Here is a 24,715-nt window from a genome sequence, read left to right on the forward strand (position 1 = left end):
AGGGCAGTCATGTGGCATGAGCGGTGGGTGGGGGGAACAGGGGAGACACGGGGCATGAGCGAGGGTGGAGGGGGAACAGGGGAGACACAGAGCATGAGTGGGGGGATTGTGAGGGAGACATGGGGCATGAGAGGGGATGGGAGGGACAGGAGGGAGGGGGCATGAGCGGGGGGAACACGAGAGAAACACGGGGCATGAGCGGGGGGTGGGGGGAACAGGAGGGAGACATGGGGCATGAGCAGGGGGTGGGGGGTAACACGAGGGAGACACGGGCATGAGCAGGGGGTGGGTGGAACAGGGAAGGCACAGGGCATGAGCGAGGTGTGGGGGGTAACACGAGGGAGACACGGGACATGAGCGGTGGGTGGGGGGGAACAGGGCACACACAGGGCATGAGCAGGGGTGGGGGGAACAGGGGAGACACGGGGCATGAGCAGGGGGTGGGGGGAACAGGGGAGACACGGAGCATGAGCCGGGGTGGGGGGAACAGGGGAGACACGGGGCATGAGCGGGTGGTGGGGGGAACAGGGCAGACACGTGACATGAGCGGGGGTTGGGGGTACAGGAGGGAGACACAGGGCATGAGCGGGGGGTGGGGGTAACACGAGGGAGACATAGGGCATGAGCGGGGGGCAACACGAGGGAGACACGGGGCATGAGCAGGGGGTGGGGTGAACAGGGCACACACAGGGCATAAGCAGGGGGTGGGGGGAACAGGGGAGACACTGGGCATGAGCGGGGGGTGGGGGGAACAGGGGAGACAAGGGGCATGAGCGGGGGGTGGGGGGAACAGGGAGACACAGGGCATGAGCGGGGGTGGGGGGAACAGGGCAGACACAGGGCATGAGCGGGGGGTGGGGGGTAAAGGAAGGAGACACGGGGCATAAGCGGGGGGTAACACGAGGGAGACACGGGGCATGAGCGGGGGTGGGGGGCAACACGAGGTAGACACAGGGCATGAGCGGGCGGTGGGGGGGCAACACGAGGGAGACACGGGGCATGAGCGGGGGCAACACGAGGGAGACACGGGGCATGAGCGGGTGTGGGGGCAACACAAGGGAGACACGGGGCATGAGCAGGGGGTGGGGGGGAACAGGGCAGTCACGGGGCATGAGCGGGGGGTGGGGGGGAACAGGGGAGACACGGGGCATGAGCGGGGTTGGAGGGGGAACATGGGAGACACGGGGCATGAGTGGAGGGATTGTGAGGGAGACATGGGGCATGAGAGGGGGTGGGAGGGTGAGGAGGGAGGGGGCATGAGCGGGGGGTGGGGGGAACAGGAGAGACACACGGGGCATGAGCGGGGGGTGGGGGGAACAGGAGGGAGACATGGGGCATGAGCGGGGGTGGGGGGTAACACGAGGGAGGCACGGGCATGAGCAGGGTGTGGGGGGGAACAGGGGAGACATGGGGCATAAGCGGGGTGTGGGGGGTAACACGAGGGAGACACGGGTCATGAGCGGTGGGTGGAGGGAACAGAGCACACACAGGGCATGATCAGGGGGTGGGGGGAACAGGGGAGACACGGGGCATGAGCGGGGGGTGGGGGGAACAGGGCAGACACGGGGCATGAGCGGGGGTGGGGGGCAACAGGAGGGAGACACGGGGCATGAGCAGGGAGTGGGGGTAACACGAGGGAGACATGGGGCATGAGCGGGGGGCAACACGAGGGAGACACGGGGCATGAGCGGGGGGTGGGGGCAACACGAGGGAGACACGGGGCATGAGCAGGGGGGGTGAGGGCAACACGAGGGAGACACCGGGCATGAGCGGGGGGCGGGGGGAACAGGGCAGACACGGGGCATGAGCGGGGGTGGGGGGCAACAGGAGGGAGACACAGGCATGCGCGGAGGGCTGGGGGGAACAGGGGAGACATGGGGCATGAGCGGGGGTGGGGGAACGGGGCACACACAGGGCATGAGCAAAGGGTGCGGGGGAACAGGGGAGACACGGGGCATGAGCGGGGGTGGGGGAACGGGGCACACACAGGGCATGAGCAAAGGGTGCGGGGGAACAGGGGAGACACGGGGCATGAGCGGGGGTGGGGGAACAGGGCAGACACGGGGCATGAGCAGGGGTGGGGGGTTCAGGAGGGAGACACGTGGGCATGAGCAGGAGGTGGGGGGTAACACGAGGGAGACACGGGGCATGAGCGGATGTGGGGGGCAACACGAGGGAGACACAGGGCATGAGCAGGGGTGGGGGCAACACGAGGGAGACACGGGGCATGAGATGGGGGTGGGGGAACAGGGCAGACACAGGGCTTGAGTGGGGGGTGGGGGGAAACAGGAAGGAGACACGAGGCATGAGCGGGGGGGCTGGGGGGAACAGTGGAGACACGGGGCATGAGCGGGGGCGGGGGGAACAGGGGAGACACGGGGCATTAGTGGGGGGTGGGGGGATCGTGAGGGAGACACGGGGCATGAGAGTGGGGTGGGGGGACAGGAGGGAGACATGGGGCATGAGCAGGGGGTGGGGGGAACAACTGAGACACGGGTCATGAGAGGGGGTGGGGGGAACAGAGGAGACATGAGTGGGGGGTGGGGGGAACAGGGCAGACACAGGACATAAGCGGGGGTGGGGGGAACGGGAGGGAGACACGGGGCATGAGCGGGGGTGGGGGGTACAGGAGGGAGACACGGGACATGAGCGGGGTTGGGGGGTACACGAGGGAGACACGGGGCATGAGCGGGGGCGGGGGTACTGGAGGGAGACACGGGGCATGAGCAGGGGGTGGGGGGTAACACGAGGGAGACACGGGGCATGAGCGGGGGATGGGGGACAACACGAGGGAGACACGGGGCATGAGCGGGGGGTAGGGGGCAACACGAGGGAGACACGGGGCATGAGCAGGGGGTGGGGGCAACACGAGGGAGACACGGGGCTTTAGCGGGGGTGGGGGGAACAGGGGAGACACGGGGCATGAGCAGGGGGTGGGGGAACAGGGGAGACACGGGGCATGAGCGGGGGTTGGGGGGAACAGGGCAGACACGAGGCATGAGCGGGGGGTGGGGGGTACAGGAGGGAGACACGGGCATGAGCGGGGTGGGGGGTAACACGAAGGAGACACGGGGCATGAGTGGGGGGCAACACAAGGGAGACATGGGGTATGAGCGGGGGTGGGGGCAACACGAGGGAGACACGGGGCATGAGCGGGGGTTGGGGGGGTAACACGAGGGTGACACGGGACATGAACGTGGGGTGGGGGAACAGGGCACACACAGGGCATGAGCAGGGGGTGGGGGGGAACAGGGGAGACACGGGGCATGAGCAGGGGGTGGGCGGAACAGGGGAGACACGGGGCATGAGCGGGGGTGAGGGGGGAACAGGGGAGACACGGGGCATGAGCAGGGGGTAGGGAGAACAGGGCAGACACAGGGCATGAGCGGGGGGTAGGGAGAACAGGGCAGACACGGGGCATGAGCGGGGGGTGGGGGGTAACACGAGGGTGACACGGGACATGAGCGCAGGGTGGGGGGAACAGGGCACACACAGGGCATGAGCAGGGGGTGGGGGGTAACAGGGGAGACACAGGGCATGAGCGGGGGGTGAGGGGAACAGGGGAGACACGGGGCATGAGCGGGGGTGGGGGGTAACACGAGGGAGACTCAGGGCATGAGCGGGGGGTGGGGGGAACAGGGGAGACACGGGGCATGAGCGGGAGGTGGGGGGTAACACAAGGGAGACACGGGGCATGAGCGGGGGGGCTTGGGGGGAACAGGGGATACACGGGGCATGAGGGGGGGTGGGGGGGAACAGGGGGACACGGGGCATGAGAGTGGTGTGGGGGGACAGGAGGGAGACACGGGGCATGAGCAGGGGGTGGGGGGAACAAGGGAGACACGGGTCATGAGCGGGGGGAACAGAGGAGACATGAGTGGGGGGTGGGGGGGAACAGGGCAGACACAGGGCATGAGCGGGGGGGCTTGGGGGGAACAGGGGATACACGGGGCATGAGGGGGGGTGGGGGAACGGGAGGGAGGCACGGGGCATGAGCGGGGGTGGGGCATACAGGAGGGAGACACGGGGCATGAGCGGGGGTGGGGGTACTGGAGGGAGACACGGGGCATGAGCGGGGGGTGGGGGGTAACACGAGGGAGACACGGGGCATGAGCGGGGGTGAGGGGAAACACGAGGGAGACACGGGGCATGAGCGGGGGGTGGGGGGCAACATGAGGGAGACACGGGGCATGAACGGGGGGTGGGGGCAACACGACGGAGACAAGGGACATGAGCTGGTGGTGGGTGCAACACGAGGGAGACACGGGGCTTTAGAGGGGTGTGGGGGGAACAGGGGAGACACGGGGCATGAGCGGGGGGTGGGGGAACAGGGGAGACACGGGGCATGAGCGGGGGTTGGAGGTCACAGGGCAGACACGGGGCATGAGCGCGGGGTGGGGGGTACAGGAGGGAGACACGGGGCATGAGCGGGGGTGGGGGGTAACACGAAGGAGACACGGGGCATGAGCGGGGGGCAACACAAGGGAGACATGGGGCATGAGCGGGGGGGGGCAACACGAGGGAGACACGGGGCATGAGCAGGGGGTGGGGCCAACACGAGGGAGATACCGGCATGAGCGGGGGGGCTGGGGGGAACAGGGGAGACCCGGGGCATGAGCGGGGGGTGGGGGGGAAAAGGGGAGACACGGGGCATGAGCAGGGGGTGGGGGAACAGGGGAGACACGGGGCATGAGCGGGGGGTGAGGCGGGAACAGGGGAGACACGGGGCATGAGCAGGGGGTGGGGGGAACAGGGGAGACACGGGGCATGAGCGGGGGGTGGGGGTAACACGAGGGTGACACGGGACATGAGCGCAGGGTGGGGGGAACAGGGCACACACAGGGCATGAGCAGGGGGTGGGGGGGGAACAGGGTAGACACAGGGCATGAGCGGGGGGTGAGGGGAACAGGGGAGACACGGGGCATGAGCGGGGGTGGGGGGTAACACGAGGGAGACTCAGGGCATGAGCGGGGGGTGGGGCGGAACAGGGGAGACACGGGGCATGAGCGGGGGGTGGGGGGAACAGGGGAGACACGGGGCATGAGCGGGGGTGGGGGGCACAGGAGACAGGAGGGAGACACGGGGCATGAGCAGGGGTGGGGGGTAACACGAGGGAGACACGGGGCATGAGCAGGGGGTGGGGGGCAACACGAGGGAGACACGGGCATGAGCGGTGGGTGGGGGGTAGAGGAGAGAGACACGGGGCATGAGCGGGGGGTGGGGGGAACAGGGGAGACACGGGGCATGAGCCGGGGTTGGGGGGAACAGGGGAGACACGGGCATGAGCGGGGGGGCTGGGGGGAACAGGGGAGACACGGGGCATGAGCGGGGGTGGGGGGGAACAGGGGAGACGCAGGGCATGAGTGGGGGGTGGGGGGATCGTGAGGGAGACACGGGGCATGAGAGTGGGGTGGGGGGACAGGAGGGAGACACGGGGCATGAGCAGGGGGTGGGGGGAACAAGGGAGACACGGGTCATGAGCGGGGGGCGGGGGGAACAGAGGAGACATGAGTGGGGGGTGGGGAGGAACAGGTCAGACACAGGGCATGAGCGGGGGGTGGGGGAAACGGGAGGGAGGCACGGGGCATGAGCGGGGGTGGGGGGTACAGGAGGGAGACACGGGACATGAGCGGGGGGTGGGGGGTACAGGAGGGAGACACGGGGCATGAGCGGGGGTGGGGGTACTGGAGGGAGACATGGGGCATGAGCAGGGGGTGGGGGGGTAACACGAGGGAGACACGGGGCATGAGCGGGGGGTGGGGGGCAACACGAGGGAGACACGGGGCATGAGCGGGGGTGGGGGGCAACATGAGGGAGACACGGGGCATGAACGGGGGTGGGGGCAACACGAGGGAGACACGGGACATGAGCGGGTGGTGGGGGCAACACGAGGGAGACACGGGGCTTTAGCGGGGGGTGGGGGGAAAGGGGAGACACGGGGCATGAGTGGGGGGTGGGGGAACAGGGGAGACACGGGGCATGAGCGGGGGTTGGGTGGAACAGGGCAGACACGGGGCATGAGCGCAGGGTGGGGGGTACAGGAGGGAGACACGGGGCAAGAGCGGGGGTGGGGGGTAACACGAAGGAGACACGGGGCATGAGCGGGGGGCAACACAAGGGAGACATGGGGCATGAGCGGGGGGGTGGGGGCAACACGAGGGAGACACAGGGCATGAGCGGGGGGTGGGGGCAACACGAGGGAGATACCGGGCATGTGCGGGGGGGCTGGGGGGAACAGGGGAGACACGGGGCATGAGCGGGGGGTGGGGGGGAACAGGAGAGACACAGGGCATGAGCAGGGGGTGGGGGGAACAGGGGAGTCACGGGGCATGAGCAGGGGGTGAGGCGGGAACAGGGGAGACACGGGGCATGAGCAGGGGGTGGGGGGAACAGGGGAGACACGGGGCATGAGCAGGGGGTGGGGGGTAACACGAGGGTGACACGGGACATGAGCGCGGGGTGGGGGGAACAGGGCACACAGGGCATGAGCAGGGGGTGAGGGGGAACAGGGGAGACACAGGGCATGAGCGGGGGGTGAGGGGAACAGGGGAGACACGGGGCATGAGCGGCGGTGGGGGGTAACACGAGGGAGACTCAGGGCATGAGCGGGGGGTGGGGGGAACAGGGCACACACAGGGCATGAGCAGGGGGTGGGGGGAACAGGGGAGACACGGGACATGAGCGGGGGCTGGGGGGGAACAGGGGAGACACGGGGCATGAGTGGGGGGTGGGGGAACAGGGGAGACACGGGGCATGAGCGGGGGGTGGGGAGAACAGGGCAGACACGGGGCATGAGCGGGGGGTGGGGCGTACAGGAGGGAGACACGGGGCATAAGCGGGGGGTGGGGGTAACACGAGGGAGACACGGGGCATGAGCAGGGGGTGGGGGGCAACACGAGGGAGACACGGGGCATGAGGGGGGTGGGGACAACACGAGGGAGACACGGGGCATGAGTAGGGGGTGGGGGGAACAGGGGAGACACGGGGCATGGGCAGGGGGTGGGGGAACAGGGGAGACACGGGGCATGAACGGGGGTGGGGGAACAGGGCAGACACAGGGCATGAGTGCGGGGTGGGGGGTACAGAAGGGAGACACGGGTCATGAGCAGGGGGTAACACGAGGGAGACCCGGGGCATGAGCGGGGGGCAAAACGAGGGAGACATGGGGCATGAGTGGGTGTGGGGGCAACACGAGGGATACACGGGGCATGAGCGGGGGGTGGGGGCAAAACAAGTGAGACACCGGGCATGAGCGGGGGTTGGGGGGAACAGGGCAGACACGGGGCATGAGTGGGGAGTGGGGGGCAACAGGAGGGAGACACGAGGCATGAGCAGGGGGGCTGGGGGAACAGGGGAGACACGGGGCATGAACGGGGGTGGGAGCGGAAAGGGGAGACACGGGGCATGAGTGGGGGGTGGGGGGCAACATGAGGGAGACACGGGGCATGAGCAGGGGGCCTGGGGGGAACAGGGGAGACATGGGGCATTTGTGGGGGGTGGGGGGAACAGGGGAGACACGGGGCATGAGCGGGGGTGGGGGAACAGGGGAGACACGGGGCATGAGCAGGGGGTGGGGGGTAACACGAGGGAGACACGGGGCATGAGCAGGGGGTGGGGGAACAGGGTATGAGCAGGGGGTCGGGGGGAACGTGGGAGACACAGGACATGAGCGGGGTGGGGGGTAACACGAGGGAGACACGGGGCATGAGCGGGGGGGTGGGGGGAACAGGGCACACACAGGGCATAAGCAGGGGGTGGGGGGAACAGGGGAGACACGGGGCATGAGCGGGGCGTGGGGGGAACAGGGGAGACACGGGGCATGAGCAGGGGGTGGGGGGAACAGGGGAGACACGGTGCATGAGCGAGGGGTGGGGGGAACAGGGCAGACACGGGGCATATGAGCGGGGGTGGGGGGTACAGGAGGAGACACGGGGCATGAGCGCGGGGTGGGGGGATAACACGACGGACGAGCGGGGGATGGGGGCAACACGAGGGAGACACGGGGCATGAGCGGGGGGTGGGAAGCAACACGAGGGAGACACGGGGCAGGAGCGGGGGGTGGGGGCAACACGAGGGAGACACGGGGCATGAGCGGGGGGTGGGGGCAACATGAGGGAGACACAGGGCATGAGCGGGGGGTGGGGGGAACAGGGCAGATACGAGGCATGAGCGGGGGATGGGGGGCAACAGGAGAGAGACACGGGGCATGAGCGGGGGTGCTGGGGGGAACAGGGGAGACAAGGGGCATGAGCGTGGGGTGGGGGGGAACAGGGGAGACACGGGGCATGAGTGGGGGGTGGGGGGATTGGTCGGGAGACACGGGGCATGTGAGGGCGTGGGGGGGACAGGAGGGAGACACGGGGCATGAGCGAGGGGTGGGGGGGAACAAAGCAGACACGGGTCATGAGCGGGGGGTGGGGGGAACAGAGGAGACATGAGCGGGGGTGGGGGGAACAGGGGGAGATATGGGGCATGAGCGGGGGGAGGGGGTACTGAAGGGAGACACGAGGCATGAGCGGGGGGTAACACGAGGGAGACACGGGGCATGAGCGGGGCGTGGGGGACAACACTAGGGAGACACAGGTCATGAGCGGGGGGTGGGGGGCAACACGAGGGAGACACGGGTCATGTGCGGGGGGTGGGGGGCAACAGGGGAGACACGGGGCATGAGCAGGGGTGGGGGGATCATGATGGAGACACAGGGCATGAGCAGGGTGGGGGGACAGAAGGGAGACACGGGGCATGAGCGGGGGGTGGGGGGATCGTGAGGGAGACAGGAGGGATGAGCGGGGTTGGGGGGAAACAAGGGAGACATGGGTCATGAGCGGGGGGGTGGGGGGAACAGGGGAGACATGAGCGGGGGTGGGGGGAACAGGGGAGACACAGGGGATTAGCGGGGGGTCAGGGAGACACAGGGGATGAGCAGGGGTGGGGGGATCGAGAGGGAGAAACGGACATAACCTCAGTGTGCAGGCGGCAGATCCCGCTCCTCGGCCCTCCGCAGGCCACCGTGTGCCGATGGTGTGAGCGGGGGCTGGAGGAACAGGGGAGACACGGGGCATGAGCGGGGGTGGGGAGGACAGGAAGGAGACACGGGGCATGAACGGGGGTGGGGGAACGGGAGGAAGACAAGGGCATGACCGGGTGGTGGGGGGGAACAGGGGAGACACGGGCATGACGTTACTAGCAGGCGGCAGATCCCGCTCCTCGGCTCTCAGGCAAACTATAAACAAAGATGGCAGGCGTCTTGCAAAATACGTCTTGCACCGCACGCTGCACTGCAGCCAATGGGAAAGCATGTAACATGTCAGCAGACACCACGCAAGCCGCTTGCCCAATCCCTGTCCTGTCGGCGGAGCGAACAGGCAAGAGTGTCCGCGAAGCGGACACAGATATCACTCATTTTTTCTGACCTACTTTTTGGTCATTTTTTCAAAAACTACTGGACGGATTTTCACCAAATTTGCAAAAGCACGCTTTTGGGACCAAGCCGCTGCTCCTGGTCTAAATTTGGTGAAAATCTGTCCAGCGGTTTGAGCTGTAGGCATGAGCAAAGTTTTTTCCCATTCAGTCTATGGGGAAAAAAAAATGTTGGGACCTCCCCTATAACTTTGCTCCCCCTGGACCAAACCTCACCAAGCTGTGCAAAAAAAAATCAGAGTGGGCCATATACTTTTTTTACAAAGTTTGGTGAGGATTCGTCCAGGGGGAGCGAAGTTATAAGCCGCCCAAAAGGTGCTCTTCCTATGGAAACAGCAACTTAACCATAACTACATGGCCACTACTGTGGCCATGTAATCTATATAGACCCTCTGGAGGGGCTTCCAGGAGTTGGGCAAGCCCCTTTCCCAGGGAAAACACATTTGACAGCAGAGAAAGAGTTTTGTATTTGTATGTATTGGTTTATATAGCGCTTTACACCAAAGCGCTGCACAGTAGAACAACTTAGTACATAAAGCATAAAGAATATGAATCAGTCAACAAAGCACACGTGTCCTTGCGTGCTCCAGGTTCACTGTAACTACGTATTTATTTATTAATTTAAATGTATAAAGCGTGCAAACAGCCCAGAGGCAACAATGTGGTCACTACTAAGACTCTGCCTGTACCAAGCCTCCTCTTTAAGTGTGCATATATGATTGGGATTTGTATAATGAAAATAAAGTTAAAAAAGCAAAGGATCTGTGTATAAAAGAAAGGGGGAGAGGGGACTACACATCCCCGCACACCTGAGCCATAACGGCAGAGATGTCTTAGAAGGCTTTGCTTAGTCTGACTTGGTGCTGGCCAGGGCTGGGCCTTGGGCACTGATAGTGGCAGAGCTCGTGTGCAGCTCGGCTTATTTATATTCATGAAAACAAGAAGGATGCTGGGGCATCGCCAGTGCTACAGCTCCACCCAGTGTTGATTGTGGGCAGTGCTGGGGTGGCATCCGGGTGTGCCAGGCAAGGTGTGCGTGCTGCAAGCGCCCCCATTTCTTAGAATTCTAAAATATTCGGATAAAGTGAACATCTGCCTTCTTCCGACGTTGCAAGATGTGAACCTCTGGTGCTGGAGTGTGCCGCCAGTGAGTGCTTGCCTCACTTCCAAGAGTACACTTTCAGCTGGTCCGTCCTGCTGCCGCAGAGACACACAGAAGCCGGACGCCTCCTGCCAAAAACCCGGCATTTCCAGATGGTTTCAAAGGTTTGGAATCCTGATGCAGGGGTGCTGGGAAAAACAGATGGACTTTTTTTCGAGCAGAAGTAGAGCAGCCTGTGTAGGAAACAGGGGAAGAGTAGTTTAGACAGTGTAAAGAGGGTTCGGTCTGAGTGTCGGCTCCGAGAGTCTCCCATAGACAGTGCTATGTTATGTTATCTTATGTTATACAGATTTGTAGAGCGCATATACGCCCAAAGGGACCCTGGCGCTAAGAGATGTCAACAGACAACCCTAGCCAACTAGAATTAGAACACAAATGTCTTTAGCAAACGACGAAAAGAGTGGTGGTCCCTGGTCTTGCGCAACGGCAAGGGAAGGGCGTTTCAAGCCGTAGCCACGGAAACTAAGAAGGCAGTCAACCTGTCCGCATCAAGTGGAGACAGTGGAGAGGTCAGAGTGTGGTTCACATCCTGGCACCCACAGACCTTGCTGTCCCCCAGCATTAACAGACCGTGACTTTAAGGGAGTGAGTGTTCCAGGTCTCCCGTGGACAGTGGAGAGTGTTCCAGGTCTCCAGTGGACAGTGGAGAGTGTTCCAGGTCTACCATAGAAAGTGGAGAGTGCTCCAGGTTTCCCATTAGTCAATGGAAAGTGTTCCAGGCCTCCCACAGAAAGTGTACAGTGTTCCAGGTCTACCATAGACAATGAGGGGTCAGACTGTGGTTCACATCCTGACACCCACAGACCTTGCTGTCCCCCAGCATTAACAGACCCTAACTTCAAGAGAGTGAGTGTTCCAGATCTCCCATTGACAGTGGAGAGTGTTCCAGGTCTCCCATGGACAGTGGAGAGGTCAGACTGTGGTTCACAGGCTCCACAGGTACAGTCTGACACCCACGGACCTTGATGTCCCCCAGCATTAACAGACCCTGACTTTAGGAGAGTGAGTGTTCCAGGTCTCCCATGGACAGTGGAGAGTGTGCCAAGTCTCCCATGGACAGTGGAGAGGTCAGACTGTAGTTCACAGGCTCCGCAGGAACATCCTGACACCCATGGACCTTGACGTCCCCCAGCATTAACAGACCCTGACTTTAGGAGAGTGAGTGTTCCAGGTCTCCCATGGACAGTGGAGAGTGTGCCAAGTCTCCCATGGACAGTGGAGAGGTCAGACTGTAGTTCACAGGCTCCGCAGGAACATCCTGACACCCATGGACCTTGACGTCCCCCAGCATTAACAGACCCTGACTTTAGGAGAGTGAGTGTTCTAGGGCTCCCATGGACAGTGGAGAGTGTTCCAGGTCTCCCATGGACAGTGGAGAGGTCAGAGTGTGGTTCACAGGCTCCACAGGAACATCCTGAAACACACTGGCTTTGCCGCTCCCCAGCATTAACAGACCCTGACTTTAGGAGAGTGATCGTTCCAGGTCTCCCATGGACAGTGGAGAGTGTTCCAAGTCTCCCATGGACATTGGAGAGGTCAGACTGTGGTTCACAGGCTCCGCAGGGACATCCTGACGGTTCTACATTATTTGGCCGCGGTATTTTTCATCGCAGGTTTTTTCATCGCCGTTTTTTTTCAAAAAACTCATCGGTTTTTTTTGGTTTTTTTGGGGGGGTTACCCACCGGGGGGGTTACCCACCCAAGCCCCCATTTTTTTACATTTTTTTTTTATTCCCTTACACCCGCAACCATATATTGAATTTTTCAACGCCCCCCCCAAAAAAACCATTAGTTTTTTTCGAAATAAAAACAGCAATGAAAAAACATGCGATGAAAAATACTGCGGTGAAATGCTTGTATACCTTCCTGACACCCACGGACTTTGACGTCCCCCAGCATTAACAGACCCTGACTTTAGGAGAGTGAGTGTTCCAGGTCTCCCATGGACAGTGGACAGTGTTCTAGCTCTCCCATAGACAGGGGAGAGGTCAGACTGTGGTTCACATCCTGACACCCCCGGACCTTGCTGTCCCCCAGCATTAACAGACCCTGACTTTATAAGACTGAATATTCCAGGTCTCCCATAGATAGTGGAGAGATCAGGCTGTGGTACACAGGCTCAGCAGGTACATCCTGACACCCACGGACCTTGCTGTCCCCCAGCATTAACAGACCCTGACTTTAAGAGACTGAGTGTTCCAGGTCTCCCATAGACAGTGGAGAGATCAGACTGTGGTTCACTGGCTCAGCGAGAACATCCTGACACCCCTGGACCTTGCCGTCTCTTAGCATTAAGAGACCCTGACCTTAACAGAGTGAGTGTTCCAGGTGTCTCATGGACAGTGGAGAGTGTTCCAGGTCTCCCATGGACAGAGGAGAGTGCTCCAGCTCTCCCAGAGTGTTCCAAGTCTCCCATAGACAGTGGAGAGTGTTCCAGCTCTCCCATGGACAGTGGAGAGTGTTCCAGGTCTCCCATAGACAGTGGAGAGTGTTCGAGCTCTCCCATGGACAGTGGAGCTTGTTCCAAGTCTCCCATGGACAGTGGAGAGGCCAGCCTGTGGTTCACTTTCTGACACCCACGGGCCTTGCTGTCCCCCAGCATTAGCAGATCCCTAACTTTAACATGCGCCTCTGGGCTATCCACGGGGCTTTCCGGGTACAGTGGCAGTAGTAAGAGGGAGGCCTGTGCATAAGTGCCGCTCCGCAGCATTAGAGGGAGATTATATCCGGGCTCTGTCTCGTTGGTCTATACAAGAATACAAAGACAGAACAGTGCCTTAAAAGCGAAGGGTGCGCGAGCGGCATCCCTTCACGCATCAGTGGCTGCCAAAGACAACCTGGGTTGCACAGGCCTGCACCAATCAAATCCCGCTCTCCAGATCTGCTCGAATATTCAATGTCTAAACATGTGCTCGTTACTGTGTTCCACGATTGGCTGGCCGCGTGCCTATCAGCGGGAAGGACTCCTCCAGCCCATTGAAGCTGACACAGACCTAGGATAGTTGGGGGAGAGGCGCGGGGGGGGGGAGGCGTGTTCTGTTTCTTTTCTGGACTCCAGGTGGTCCTGCTGGACTTGCTCAGAGAGGATTTCTGCGGCTTTCTTCCCAGATGTTGTTTTCCTTCAGATCGCCAGTCCCCAATACAAAGCACACCCCAAACAGCCAAGTATGCACGCGCCCCCAGCTGCGCCATCATTGTTGCCTATTTGGACATTGGGCTATACATCAGAGTTGAATGGCATGGTACAAAGCACGAATACATATTAATACAATCAATATAGAAATGCTTTGGCGCAGCATACAATAATTGAGTATTTGCTGATGGATGTGGGATGACTTTATTAAGTGGTCATATTAATAATAATCGTAGAATGATAATTTGTGGCATCATTGAAGATGTATGCAATGACCAGATCCTAATAGGCTCTCACTGCTTAATTAACACATGGTATCGTTGCCCGTAGACATGTTGCCAGGGGAGTTGCTAGGTCTGGAAAAGACCCAGGGCTACCTACGCTGATGTCTGAACTGTCGGGACTAGGGGCTAGCTAGCCTTTTGGTTGTAGCTCCTGAGATTCTATCCGGGGCTACAACCAAAAGATCAGGGGCTATAGCCCCTTTAGCCCCCCTCCCTAGCAACGCCCCTGCATGTTGCTAATGTGTTTGTCCTCAGAAGACTGGCCTGGATGGCTCTGCTAGGTCTCAACCCCAGTACTTGCAGGTTACATGCAAACGTTGCCAGACATGCACAGCTGGGCCTTTTGGGGTTTCACATCTGCAGCTAAAAAAATAAATTGCCTCTTAATTAGTGGCATTAGTGAGGTCGGACAGGAAGTGAAGTTGTTTTTGGGCAGTTTTTGTCACCATGATGCTCATATGCACACATAATTCGGTCTTTACTGACATCATATGCCAGCTACTCACAATATATGCCACATGCTCATACTTTATGCCAGCTACTCACAACAAATGGAAAATATTCACATGAAATAGCCACTACCCTTATGTCCACTGTTGCCTTTACTTGCCAGGTACTCACATCGGATGCCAGGTATAGCCATCAAAGTTCTGGTACTTACACTTTATGACCTGTTTTGTCATAAAATGCCTCGATTCTCTCATCATATGTTAGAAAATGATTCAATGACCAGGTTCTCACACTGCTGCCAAGCATTGACATGACATTCACAGATGCACACATCCATACCAGGAACTGACATCAAACGCACAGGTACTCGCATCCACAATATGAATTGAAATTAAATGCACAGAAACATACGCTAGCGCCAATGACTGCCAACAAACTGCCAGGTAGTCACACCATTGCTAGGTATTGCCATTAAATGGCCAGGCGATCACACCATTGCCAGGCATTGTCATTAAATGTCCAGGCAATCACACCATTGCCAGGCATTGTCATTAAACGTCCAGGCAGTAACACCATTGCCAGGCATTATAATAAAATGTCCAGGCAGTCACACCATTGCCAGGCATTGTCATTACGTGTCCAGACAGTCACACCATTGCCAGGCATTGTCATTACACGGCCAGGCCGTCACACCATTACCAGGCATTGTCATTAAATGTCCAGGCAATCACACCATTGCCAGACATTGTCATTACATGTCCAAGCAGTCACACCATTGCCATGCATTGTCATTAAATGTTCAGGCAATCACACCATTGCCAGGCATTGTCATTACGTGTCCAGGCAGTCACACCATTGCCAGGCATTGTCATTAAATGGCCAGGCGATCACACCATTGCCATGCATTGTCATTAAATGTCCAGACAATCACAGCATTACCAGGCTTTGTCATTGAACGTCCAGGCAGTCACTCCATTGCCAGGCATTGTCAGTAAATGTCTAGGCAATCACAGCATTGCCAGGCATTGTCATTAAACGTCCAGGCAGTAATACCATTGCCAGGCATTATAATAAAATGTCCAGGCAGTCACACCATTGCCAGGCATTGCCATTAAACGTCCCGGCAATCACACCATTGCCAGGCATTGTCATTAAACGTCCAGGCAGTAACACCATTGCCAGGCATTATAATAAAATGTCCAGGCAGTCACACCATTGCCAGGCATTGTCATTACGTGTCCAGACAGTCACACCATTGCCAGGCATTGTCATTACACGTCCAGGCCGTCACACCATTTACCAGGCATTGTCATTAAATGTCCAGGCAATCACACCATTGCCAGGCATTGTCATTACATGTCCAAGCAGTCACACCATTGCCATGCATTGTCATTAAATGCTCAGGCAATCACACCATTGCCAGGCATTGTCATTACGTGTCCAGGCAGTCACACCATTGCCAGGCATTGTCATTAAATGGCCAGGCGATCACACCATTGCCATGCATTGTCATTAAATGTCCAGACAATCACAGCATTACCAGGCTTTGTCATTGAACGTCCAGGCAGTCACTCCATTGCCAGGCATTGTCAGTAAATGTCTAGGCAATCACAGCATTGCCAGGCATTGTCATTAAACGTCCAGGCAGTAACACCATTGCCAGGCATTATAATAAAATGTCCAGGCAGTCACACCATTGCCATGCATTGTCATTAAATGTTCAGGCAATCACACCATTGCCAGGCATTGTCATTACGTGTCCAGACAGTCACACCATTGCCAGGCATTGCCATTAAATGGCCAGGCGATCACACCATTACCATGCATTGTCATTAAATGTCCAGACAATCACAGCATTACCAGGCTTTCTCATTGAACGTCCAGGCAGTCACACCATTGCCAGGCATTGTCAGTAAATGTCCAGGCTGTCACACCACTGCCAGGCATTGTCATTAAATGTCCAGGCCATCACACAATTGCCAGGCATTGTCATTACATGTACAGGCAGTCACACCTTTGCCAGGCATTGTCATTAAATGGCCAGGCAATCACACCATTGCCATGCATTGTCATTAAATGTCCAGACAATCACAGCATTGCCAGGCTTTGTCATTGAACGTCAAGGCAGTCACACCAATGGCAGGCATTGTCAGTAAACGTCCAGGCAGTCACACCGTTGCCATGCATTGTCATTAAACGTCCAGAAAATCACAGCATTGCCAGGCATTCTCATTAAATGTCCAGGCAGTCACACCATTGCCAGGCATTATAATAAAATGTCCAGGCAGTCACACCATTGCCAGGTATTGTCATTAAATGTCCAGGCAGTCACACCATTGTAGTTGAACATCCAGGCAATCACACCATTGCCAGGCATTGTCATTAAGTGTCAAAGCAATCACAGCATTGCCAGGCATTGTCATTAAATGTCCAGGGTGTCCAGACAATCACACCGTTGCCAGGCATTGTCATTAAGTGTCCAGGCAATCACACCATTGCTATACATTGTCATTAAATGTCCAGGCAATCACACCATTGCTAGGTATTGCCATCATACACCCAGGTACCAACAACGTTGACAGGTTCTGATGATGAAAACACACATACACCCCCCCACTCCCTAAAATACAGACATTGTCCCTTATACCAGCTGTTCACATCAAATCCCAAGGAACTTACCTCACTGCCAGCAAATGCCATTAAATTTGTATTTGTATTTATTAAGTTTATATAGCGCTTTACTCCAAAACGCTGCACATTTTAACAACAGTATACATATAACAATAACAAGTTAACAGTAACAGTAAAAGCAAATTACAATTTTGAATCAGACCAAGAAAATAGTGTGTAGAGCAATTAGACAGAAGGGAAGAGAAGTGCAGTAGAACTGGGAGGAAGAGGGAGGGATACATGGGTGAGAATGGGGAGAAGGGGGAAGTAATTGCCATCAAATGTCCAGGTACTCGGGGAATCATTCGGAGTTTGGCGTTGTGGGAAAAAGTGCTGGTTATTCCTTCAGAGACACTTTTTTTGGCAGTAACGGAATTACCTCAATTTTTTCTGCACCGCCAAGTTCTAAGTTCTGGTGGAATTACCACCAGCGGAATTATCGAGCAGTAACTCTGCTGATTTTTGGAGGCAAATGCCTGAGGCGTGTGCTGGAGGTAAATCCTCCACCTTTCCTCCAAAAATCGTCAGAGTTGCTACTCGGTAATCCTGCCGGTGGTAATTCGGGATGGGGCGGTTCGGTCAAGGTAGAATTAGTCGATTAGTATTTGTCAAATATTGTTGGCCATATTTGGCTGCAATATAAGTGGGTAATCGTGATAATCAATATAGGGTCGAACGTGAGGGGCTGCGGCGGGGCTCCCTCTGCACATATTTGCAGCAAAATTGAATAAAAAAAAAAAAGTTCGACGAATACTAATTTCGATGAAAGAATCTCAACCAAATCACCTAGAACCGGTAATTCCACCAAAAATCCCCAACTCCATAAATTGGGACTAACACCACCCTCCCACCAGCACTTGTAATCCCCTGGTAAACCTAAAAAGCAGAGCGGCGGTAACTGATTTTGGCTATTTTGATTCGTGGCGGAATTGACCGTAGTCAATTTCACAGTGAATCACTTTTTACTTCGGCCAAACAAACCAAATGTTGCCCTCCACCAACGTTCCCCCCCTCCCCTTCCCCAACTTTCCTGTTTGCTCGCCGCTGCTTCTGCTGCACCCATCCGGCGTCAGATCTGTCCCTCTAACGTGGGTCGGATCCGGCCACGCAGGGTCTTTTTTTTCTCTTTTTTTGTCCAGAGACGGTGCATCAGCTTCGGGGAAGGAGTGGTTGCATCAGTGCTGCACCAGTGCCCCAAAAAGGTTAACAGAGTGGGATGGCCGCTTAACCCCTTAACTGCTGGGCTATTATGCATGTCTATGCAAATAGGACGAGCATACTTTAATGCTGGGACACAACACATTTCCAGAGATTGGCATCAAATACCTAAATAGTCCACCTTCTGCAATGATATTCATCAAATGGCTGACGCTCATTCCTTCGGGGGGGGGGGTGCTCCCCTCAAACGCTCAGCTATTTGCCCACCTGTCGCGGACTCGGCAATAATATCCTGCTTGCCCCATATGTGTATTGACAACACAGGTATGTGCCCTCCCTGTCCTCTGACCGGTGCCATAGACAGTAGAAGCAGCGAGACAGGTGGAGCCGGGACAGTGGAGTAACACACACACCTGCTCCGCTGGCCTCACAGCCTCTGGTCTATCGCATGCCTGTGTTTGATATTATGGCGAAATTCAATGCACCCATAGCACCCCGTCTCCCACCCTTTACTGCTGCGGAGCCTTTCTGTGCCTTCAACACATGACTTTGCATGTCACTGGACCAAGCCTTGCCTGCCTCCTGAGGTGCCCCTTGCTGCTCACAGGTGGGGATGGGATATTATAGGAGGAATGCATTTGTGTATTTCCTTTCAATCCTTCAAGTACAAAAAGTGGAAATAATGACATTTGTGCAACCCCCCACACCCCACCACCCCACCCTCTCTTCCCGTTCTTAGTGAAAATTGGAGGGTTTTACCACCGAACCACCTCCCTCAGCCCCCACCGCCTCCCTCCCCTCTCAAGCCCTCCCCAAAATGCACACAACCACACACACAAACACTTACACCCCGCACATGCCCAAACACACACTCAAACTTTCCTGATCTCCCTCGTGGCTGCTTCCAGGTCCTGGCATGCCTGTCACCCCCTGTGCGTCGCAGGGGCTGACAGTTTGATTTAGAAAGACTGCTCTGTGCGGTTACAGAGCGGTCTTCCAAAATCGGTTTATTTTGTTTTCGGGTGTTTTGAAAAGGTCTATTGGCCTAATACCAACCAGCAAGGTGCAGTCCGGTGAGTAGTCGCCTAAGAATTGAAACGACAAAGTGCAAGAATGGAGGGACACTGCATAAGAAACAAGCATGGGCAATGCCAGCAGTTTGGGCTTTTGCATAGGCATGGGAAAGGCTTGTGTCAGGCACTGCTGCATTGTTATTTACTGGCTATTGATGGTAGCAGGTGCAAAAAGGTGCAAGTCCCAGGGCACCTAATTGTAGTGCCTGGTAAATGCCTAATACTTATACACAAGCCAAAACGGTTGGCTTTGCCAATGCTTGTTTATAACAGGGCTTCAGTGAAGGACACAGTGCTTATAAATCAAGTGGCTGGAGGCAGACCTGGTTAAGACATTTTTATTGCACTAGTAGTGCATTTATAACTCTTAGTGATTAAGGAGGTCATTACAACCCCGGCGTTAAGGGTTAACGACAGCGTTAACCCTTAACACCGGATTCCCACTTTAACGCCTGCTTTTGGCAGGCGTTAAAGTCCATGGCGCTAACCCGCCATGGTGCTAATTACGCCGCCGTAATTTACGGCTGCGTAATTAGCGCCTTCCCCACTCCCATTATGCCCTATGGGGCAAAAATGGGAATGGGGAAGGGAAAATGGGAAATGGGGATTTACCGCCCCACTCACCTTGGAATGGGGCGGTAAATCCGCCATCCACCATGGTGTAAACGTAGTTTACACCATGGTGGTAAAGTTGGTGCACTTAGCACCAAGGTTGTCATGACCTAAATCTCAGAAGACTGCTTTGATAAAACACTGGCAGGCACTTAGAGTGCAACATTCTATTGTTAAGGCTTGATTAAAGTGAGCTCAAAGAGTTCCCATGAACTCTGTTTTGGGCGGGCATGTGTAGGAAGTGGTGGAAATGTCCATAGGGAACAGCATGATCATGGGCAGTCAATGGGCGGGCAAATAACCAAACAACATCTGCAAGGTTTTCCTCTTTGCCTCTGCCTCCCCCCCAAACCCCTGTCCCCTGCTGATCTGTTCTTTTGCGGCACCGTGCACCTGGCCACCCTCTGTCCTCCAGGCCCAGGTTCCTACTCACCCTGCCACCCTCCTGCACTGCCTCTGTGCCTCCCCTTGCACTGGGGTCTCTATCTGTACCCATACAGTCGCCCCTATTTTTCTTCCTGCACTTATCTGACCTACCCTGTCTGCTGCCTTAAACTTGGCACTTGTCATTTGTTGGCTGAACTACCATTTTTTTCTTGTATTATTTATTTACTATTATTTATTTATTCTGTTCTCCTTTTGCTCCGCACTTTACACTTCTCCCCTCCCCCTCTCCCATGCACTTGCGCGTTCTCAATGTCACTGGGCCGAGTAAGATCGTTGTTTTGTTTCTCCCCTGTTTCCCTCCCTTGCCTTGTCACGCTCTGAAACACTTATCGACGAGCGCGATAGAAATAAAATATCAATTCAATTCAAGAAAAGGGGCAAACGTTTGTGGAGGCACAATACTTCTAGAACTAGAGGTAATTTGATACTGGTGAGTGTGCTGGAGCGCCAAGGTGAGGTAGCGCGTGACTATATCAGCAGTAATATTAGAAAATGCATTAATGTAAAGCAAAGTAAAACTGTAGCGAATGCATGAAGCAAGTAGCGGCACTAGAATTGTAAATAAATGTACAAAAGATTCGACTAATCAAGCAAAGACAAAGCCGCATTGCATGTGTGGAAGAGTGAGTAGGAAAAGAGGCAGCCAATATTCAACCAATCAAGCAAAGGCAAAGCAGCTTTTCATGTGTGGAAGTGCGAGTAGGAAAAGAGGCAGTAAAGAATCGACCAATCAACCAAAAGGCAAAGCAGCATTGCATGTGTGGCAGTCTGAGTAGGAAAAGAGTCAGTAAAGATTCGACCAATCATGCAAAGGCAAAGCAGCTTTGCATGTGTGGCAGTCTGAGTAGGAAAAGAGGCAGCAAGGATTCGACCAATCAAGCAAAGGCAAAGCAGCTTTGCATGTGTGGACGTGTGAGTAGGAAAAGAGGCAGCCAATATTCAACCAATCAAGCAAAGGCAAAGCAGCTTTTCATGTGTGGAAGTGCGAGTAGGAAAAGAGGCAGTAAAGAATCGACCAATCAACCAAAAGGCAAAGCAGCATTGCATGTGTGGCAGTCTGAGTAGGAAAAGAGTCAGTAAAGATTCGACCAATCATGCAAAGGCAAAGCAGCTTTGCATGTGTGGCAGTCTGAGTAGGAAAAGAGGCAGCAAAGATTCGACCAATCAAGCAAAGGCAAAGCAGCTTTTCATGTGTGGACGTGTGAGTAGGAAAAGAGGCAGCCAATATTCAACCAATCAAGCAAAGGCAAAGCAGCTTTTCATGTGTGGAAGTGCGAGTAGGAAAAGAGGCAGTAAAGAATCGACCAATCAACCAAAAGGCAAAGCAGCATTGCATATGTGGCAGTCTGAGTAGGAAAAGAGTCAGTAAAGATTCGACCAATCAAGCAAAGGCAAAGCAGCATTGCATATGTGGCAGTCTGAGTAGGAAAAGAGGCAGTAAAGATTCGACCAATCAAGCAAAGGCAAAGCAGCATTGCATGTGTGGCAGTCTGAGTAGGAAAAGAGGCAGCAAAGATTCGACCAATCAAGCAAAGGCAAAGCAGCTTTGCATGTGTGGACGTGTGAGTAGGAAAAGAGGCAGCCAATATTCGACCAATCAAGCAAAGGCAAAGCAGCTTTTCATGTGTGGAAGTGTGAGTAGGAAAAGAGGCAGTAAAGAATCGACCAATCAACCAAAAGGCAAAGCAGCATTGCATATGTGGCAGTCTGAGTAGGAAAAGAGTCAGTAAAGATTCGACCAATCAAGCAAAGGCAAAGCAGCATTGCATGTGTGGCAGTCTGAGTAGGAAAAGAGGCAGTAAAGATTCGACCAATCAAGCAAAGGCAAAGCAGCATTGCATGTGTGGCAGTCTGAGTAGGAAAAGAGGCAGCAAAGATTCGACCAATCAAGCAAAGGCAAAGCAGCTTTGCATGTGTGGACGTGTGAGTAGGAAAAGAGGCAGCCAATATTCGACCAATCAAGCAAAGGCAAAGCAGCATTGCATGTGTGGAAGTGTGAGTAGGAAAAGAGGCAGCCAAGATTCGACCAATCAAGCAAAGGCAAAGCAGCTTTGCATGTGTGGACGTGTGAGTAGGAAAAGAGTCAGTAAAGATTCGACCAATCAAGCAAAGGCAAAGCAGCTTTGCATGTGTGGAAGTGTGAGTAGGAAAAGAGTCAGTAAAGATTCGACCAATCAAGCAAAGGCAAAGCAGCTTTGCATGTGTGGAAGTGTGAGTAGGAAAAGAGGCAGTAAAGATTCGACCAATCAAGCAAAGGCAAAGCAGCTTTGCATGTGTGGAAGTGTGAGTAGGAAAAGAGGCAGCCAAGATTCGACCAATCAAGCAAAGGCAAAGCAGCATTGCATGTGTGGACGTGTGAGTAGGAAAAGAGGCAGCCAAGATTCGACCAATCAAGCAAAGGCAAAGCAGCTTTGCATATGTGGACGTGTGAATAGGAAAAGAGGCAGCCTCAGCGGCAGTCCAGATCAGCTGATTTGATGACCTTCTCTAGAGGTGCTAATTTGCTACGACAAGTGGAATAGAGCAAAGAGAGCTCTCATTAAGCTGTGTCCCCAGATAATGACTGGTTTCTTTTCATCCTTCCACCATAGGCCCGGGCCCGGCGGTAAGAACTGCCCAGGCCCAAGCGTGGAGCACGCTGTCTGTGAACACCCCCACTGCCCGAAGGAGACATCCAGCTTCAGAGATCACCAATGCCACACCCACGACAGGACCACGCACCGGAAGAAGAGCCTTTTGACAGCTGTCATGGTCGATGGTATGTTGAGGACCTCTCTCCTTTATTGATTTTTTGTGGATTTCCCCTTCAGCTCCTCCCACATGCAGCTAGGAGACCGTTGGGAGAGATAGCTTCACACCCATCATACTGGGCCTCATTACGACCCGGGCGGTAAGGGATTACCGGTACCGGTAAGGGCACTGGTGCCAGTAATCCCTTACCGCCCTATTCCGAGGTCCCTTTGCGGGTCCTCCCTTAACGCCTGGTTTTACCAGGCATTAAGGACAGGACCTGCAAAGGGACTTTGGAGGTATTAACAGTACCTCAATTTGCGGTACCATTATTACCGCCTTCCCCATTCCCATTGAGCCCTGTGGGAGCAAAAATGGGAATGGAGAAGGGCCATGGTGAATGGGGAATTACCGCCCCCGCCATCCTTGGAATGGGGCGGTAATTGCTCCATTCACCATGGCGGAATCGGTAAGGTTCCGGCGGCAACCATGGTGCTAATAGCGCCATGGTTACCGCCTGGGTCGTAATGAGGCCCACTGTCTGCCAATGATGACATTATTCATGTATATTTCTTATTGTACTCTTTACATCTCAATGGTCTCTTGGTACTAACACTGTTCAGCTGACATAAATGGGTGGTACTCATTTTATCCATTTAAAAAGGATAAATGGCCGAGCCCCTGCAGCAGATGCATTAGACCCCAATCTATTTGACTAGCTCGGCTCCCACCACAGTTCCAAGAATGGGAACAACACGCCAGTGTGGTGGTGCAGGACGTGTGGTAGGATGGGGCTTGCCGCATGTCCCTCTCTGGAATGTGCTTTGTGTTCGCCATCTTGATCTAACTCCCTAGGGCCTAGTGTGCATTACTAACTCAACGCTTGCCCACATGCTGGCCTCATTAATAGTAACGTGGGCAACTCTTAGCAGTAATTCCATCACTGCCACTATTTTGGAAGGGAACAGAATTACTGCACATTTTTTTGGTTGGGTTATGGTCAAACATAAACCCTAGACAACCTTATGAAAACGAAACAAAACAAATAAGAAGGACATTTTCTAATAGATACATCAAAACATACAGAGAAATAATAATTAAATCACCAGAGTTCCAGTAAGAACTTTAAATTACCCTGATGATGCAAACATTTAATAAATAAACCTCACAATTGCTACAAACAACAATACCAGTTCACACAATAAAAGATGTTACAAAATGTACATGGTTAACAAGGCTTCCTGTATGTGTACAGTGTACCCAAGTAAATCATTTTGAACTCTCCTACGTAATGACAATAGAACATTATTTGTTTAACTGTCTCAGTTTGAGGAGTTTGTTTCCAAAATCTACAAATATATTTATTTAGATTGAAACCTTGGGCCTCATTACGAGGCTTGCGCTGACGGAATGAAGGGGGCCGGTATGGGACCGCCCCCCTTCATTCCGTCACGGCTGATTACGAGGTTCCCTTTGCGGGACCCGGATCAGACATCTGGTAAAACCAGACCTCTTTTCAGGGTCCTGCGAGGGGAAGAGGGAGGTAACAACGGGACACTTGTAATGTGCCCGTTGT

The 24,715-nt window shown here is 55.6% G+C and overlaps 1 protein-coding gene across 3 annotated transcripts in view; it reads left to right on the top strand.

Moving 5' to 3' along the window:
* Positions 1–24,715, top strand: part of ADAMTS17 (ADAM metallopeptidase with thrombospondin type 1 motif 17) — a 1,111,828-nt gene that overhangs the window by 700,283 nt on the left and 386,830 nt on the right. For all 3 annotated transcript variants that reach the window (XM_069625034.1, XM_069625036.1, XM_069625035.1), the window contains exon 13: positions 23,001–23,167. In XM_069625034.1, coding sequence (XP_069481135.1) covers positions 23,001–23,167 — 167 coding nt within the window. The remainder of the gene's footprint in view (positions 1–23,000; positions 23,168–24,715) is intronic.

This window comes from Ambystoma mexicanum, chromosome 11, assembly GCF_040938575.1.
Source record: "Ambystoma mexicanum isolate Mex_15411 chromosome 11, UKY_AmexF1_1, whole genome shotgun sequence".
Taxonomy (NCBI): domain Eukaryota; kingdom Metazoa; phylum Chordata; class Amphibia; order Caudata; family Ambystomatidae; genus Ambystoma; species Ambystoma mexicanum.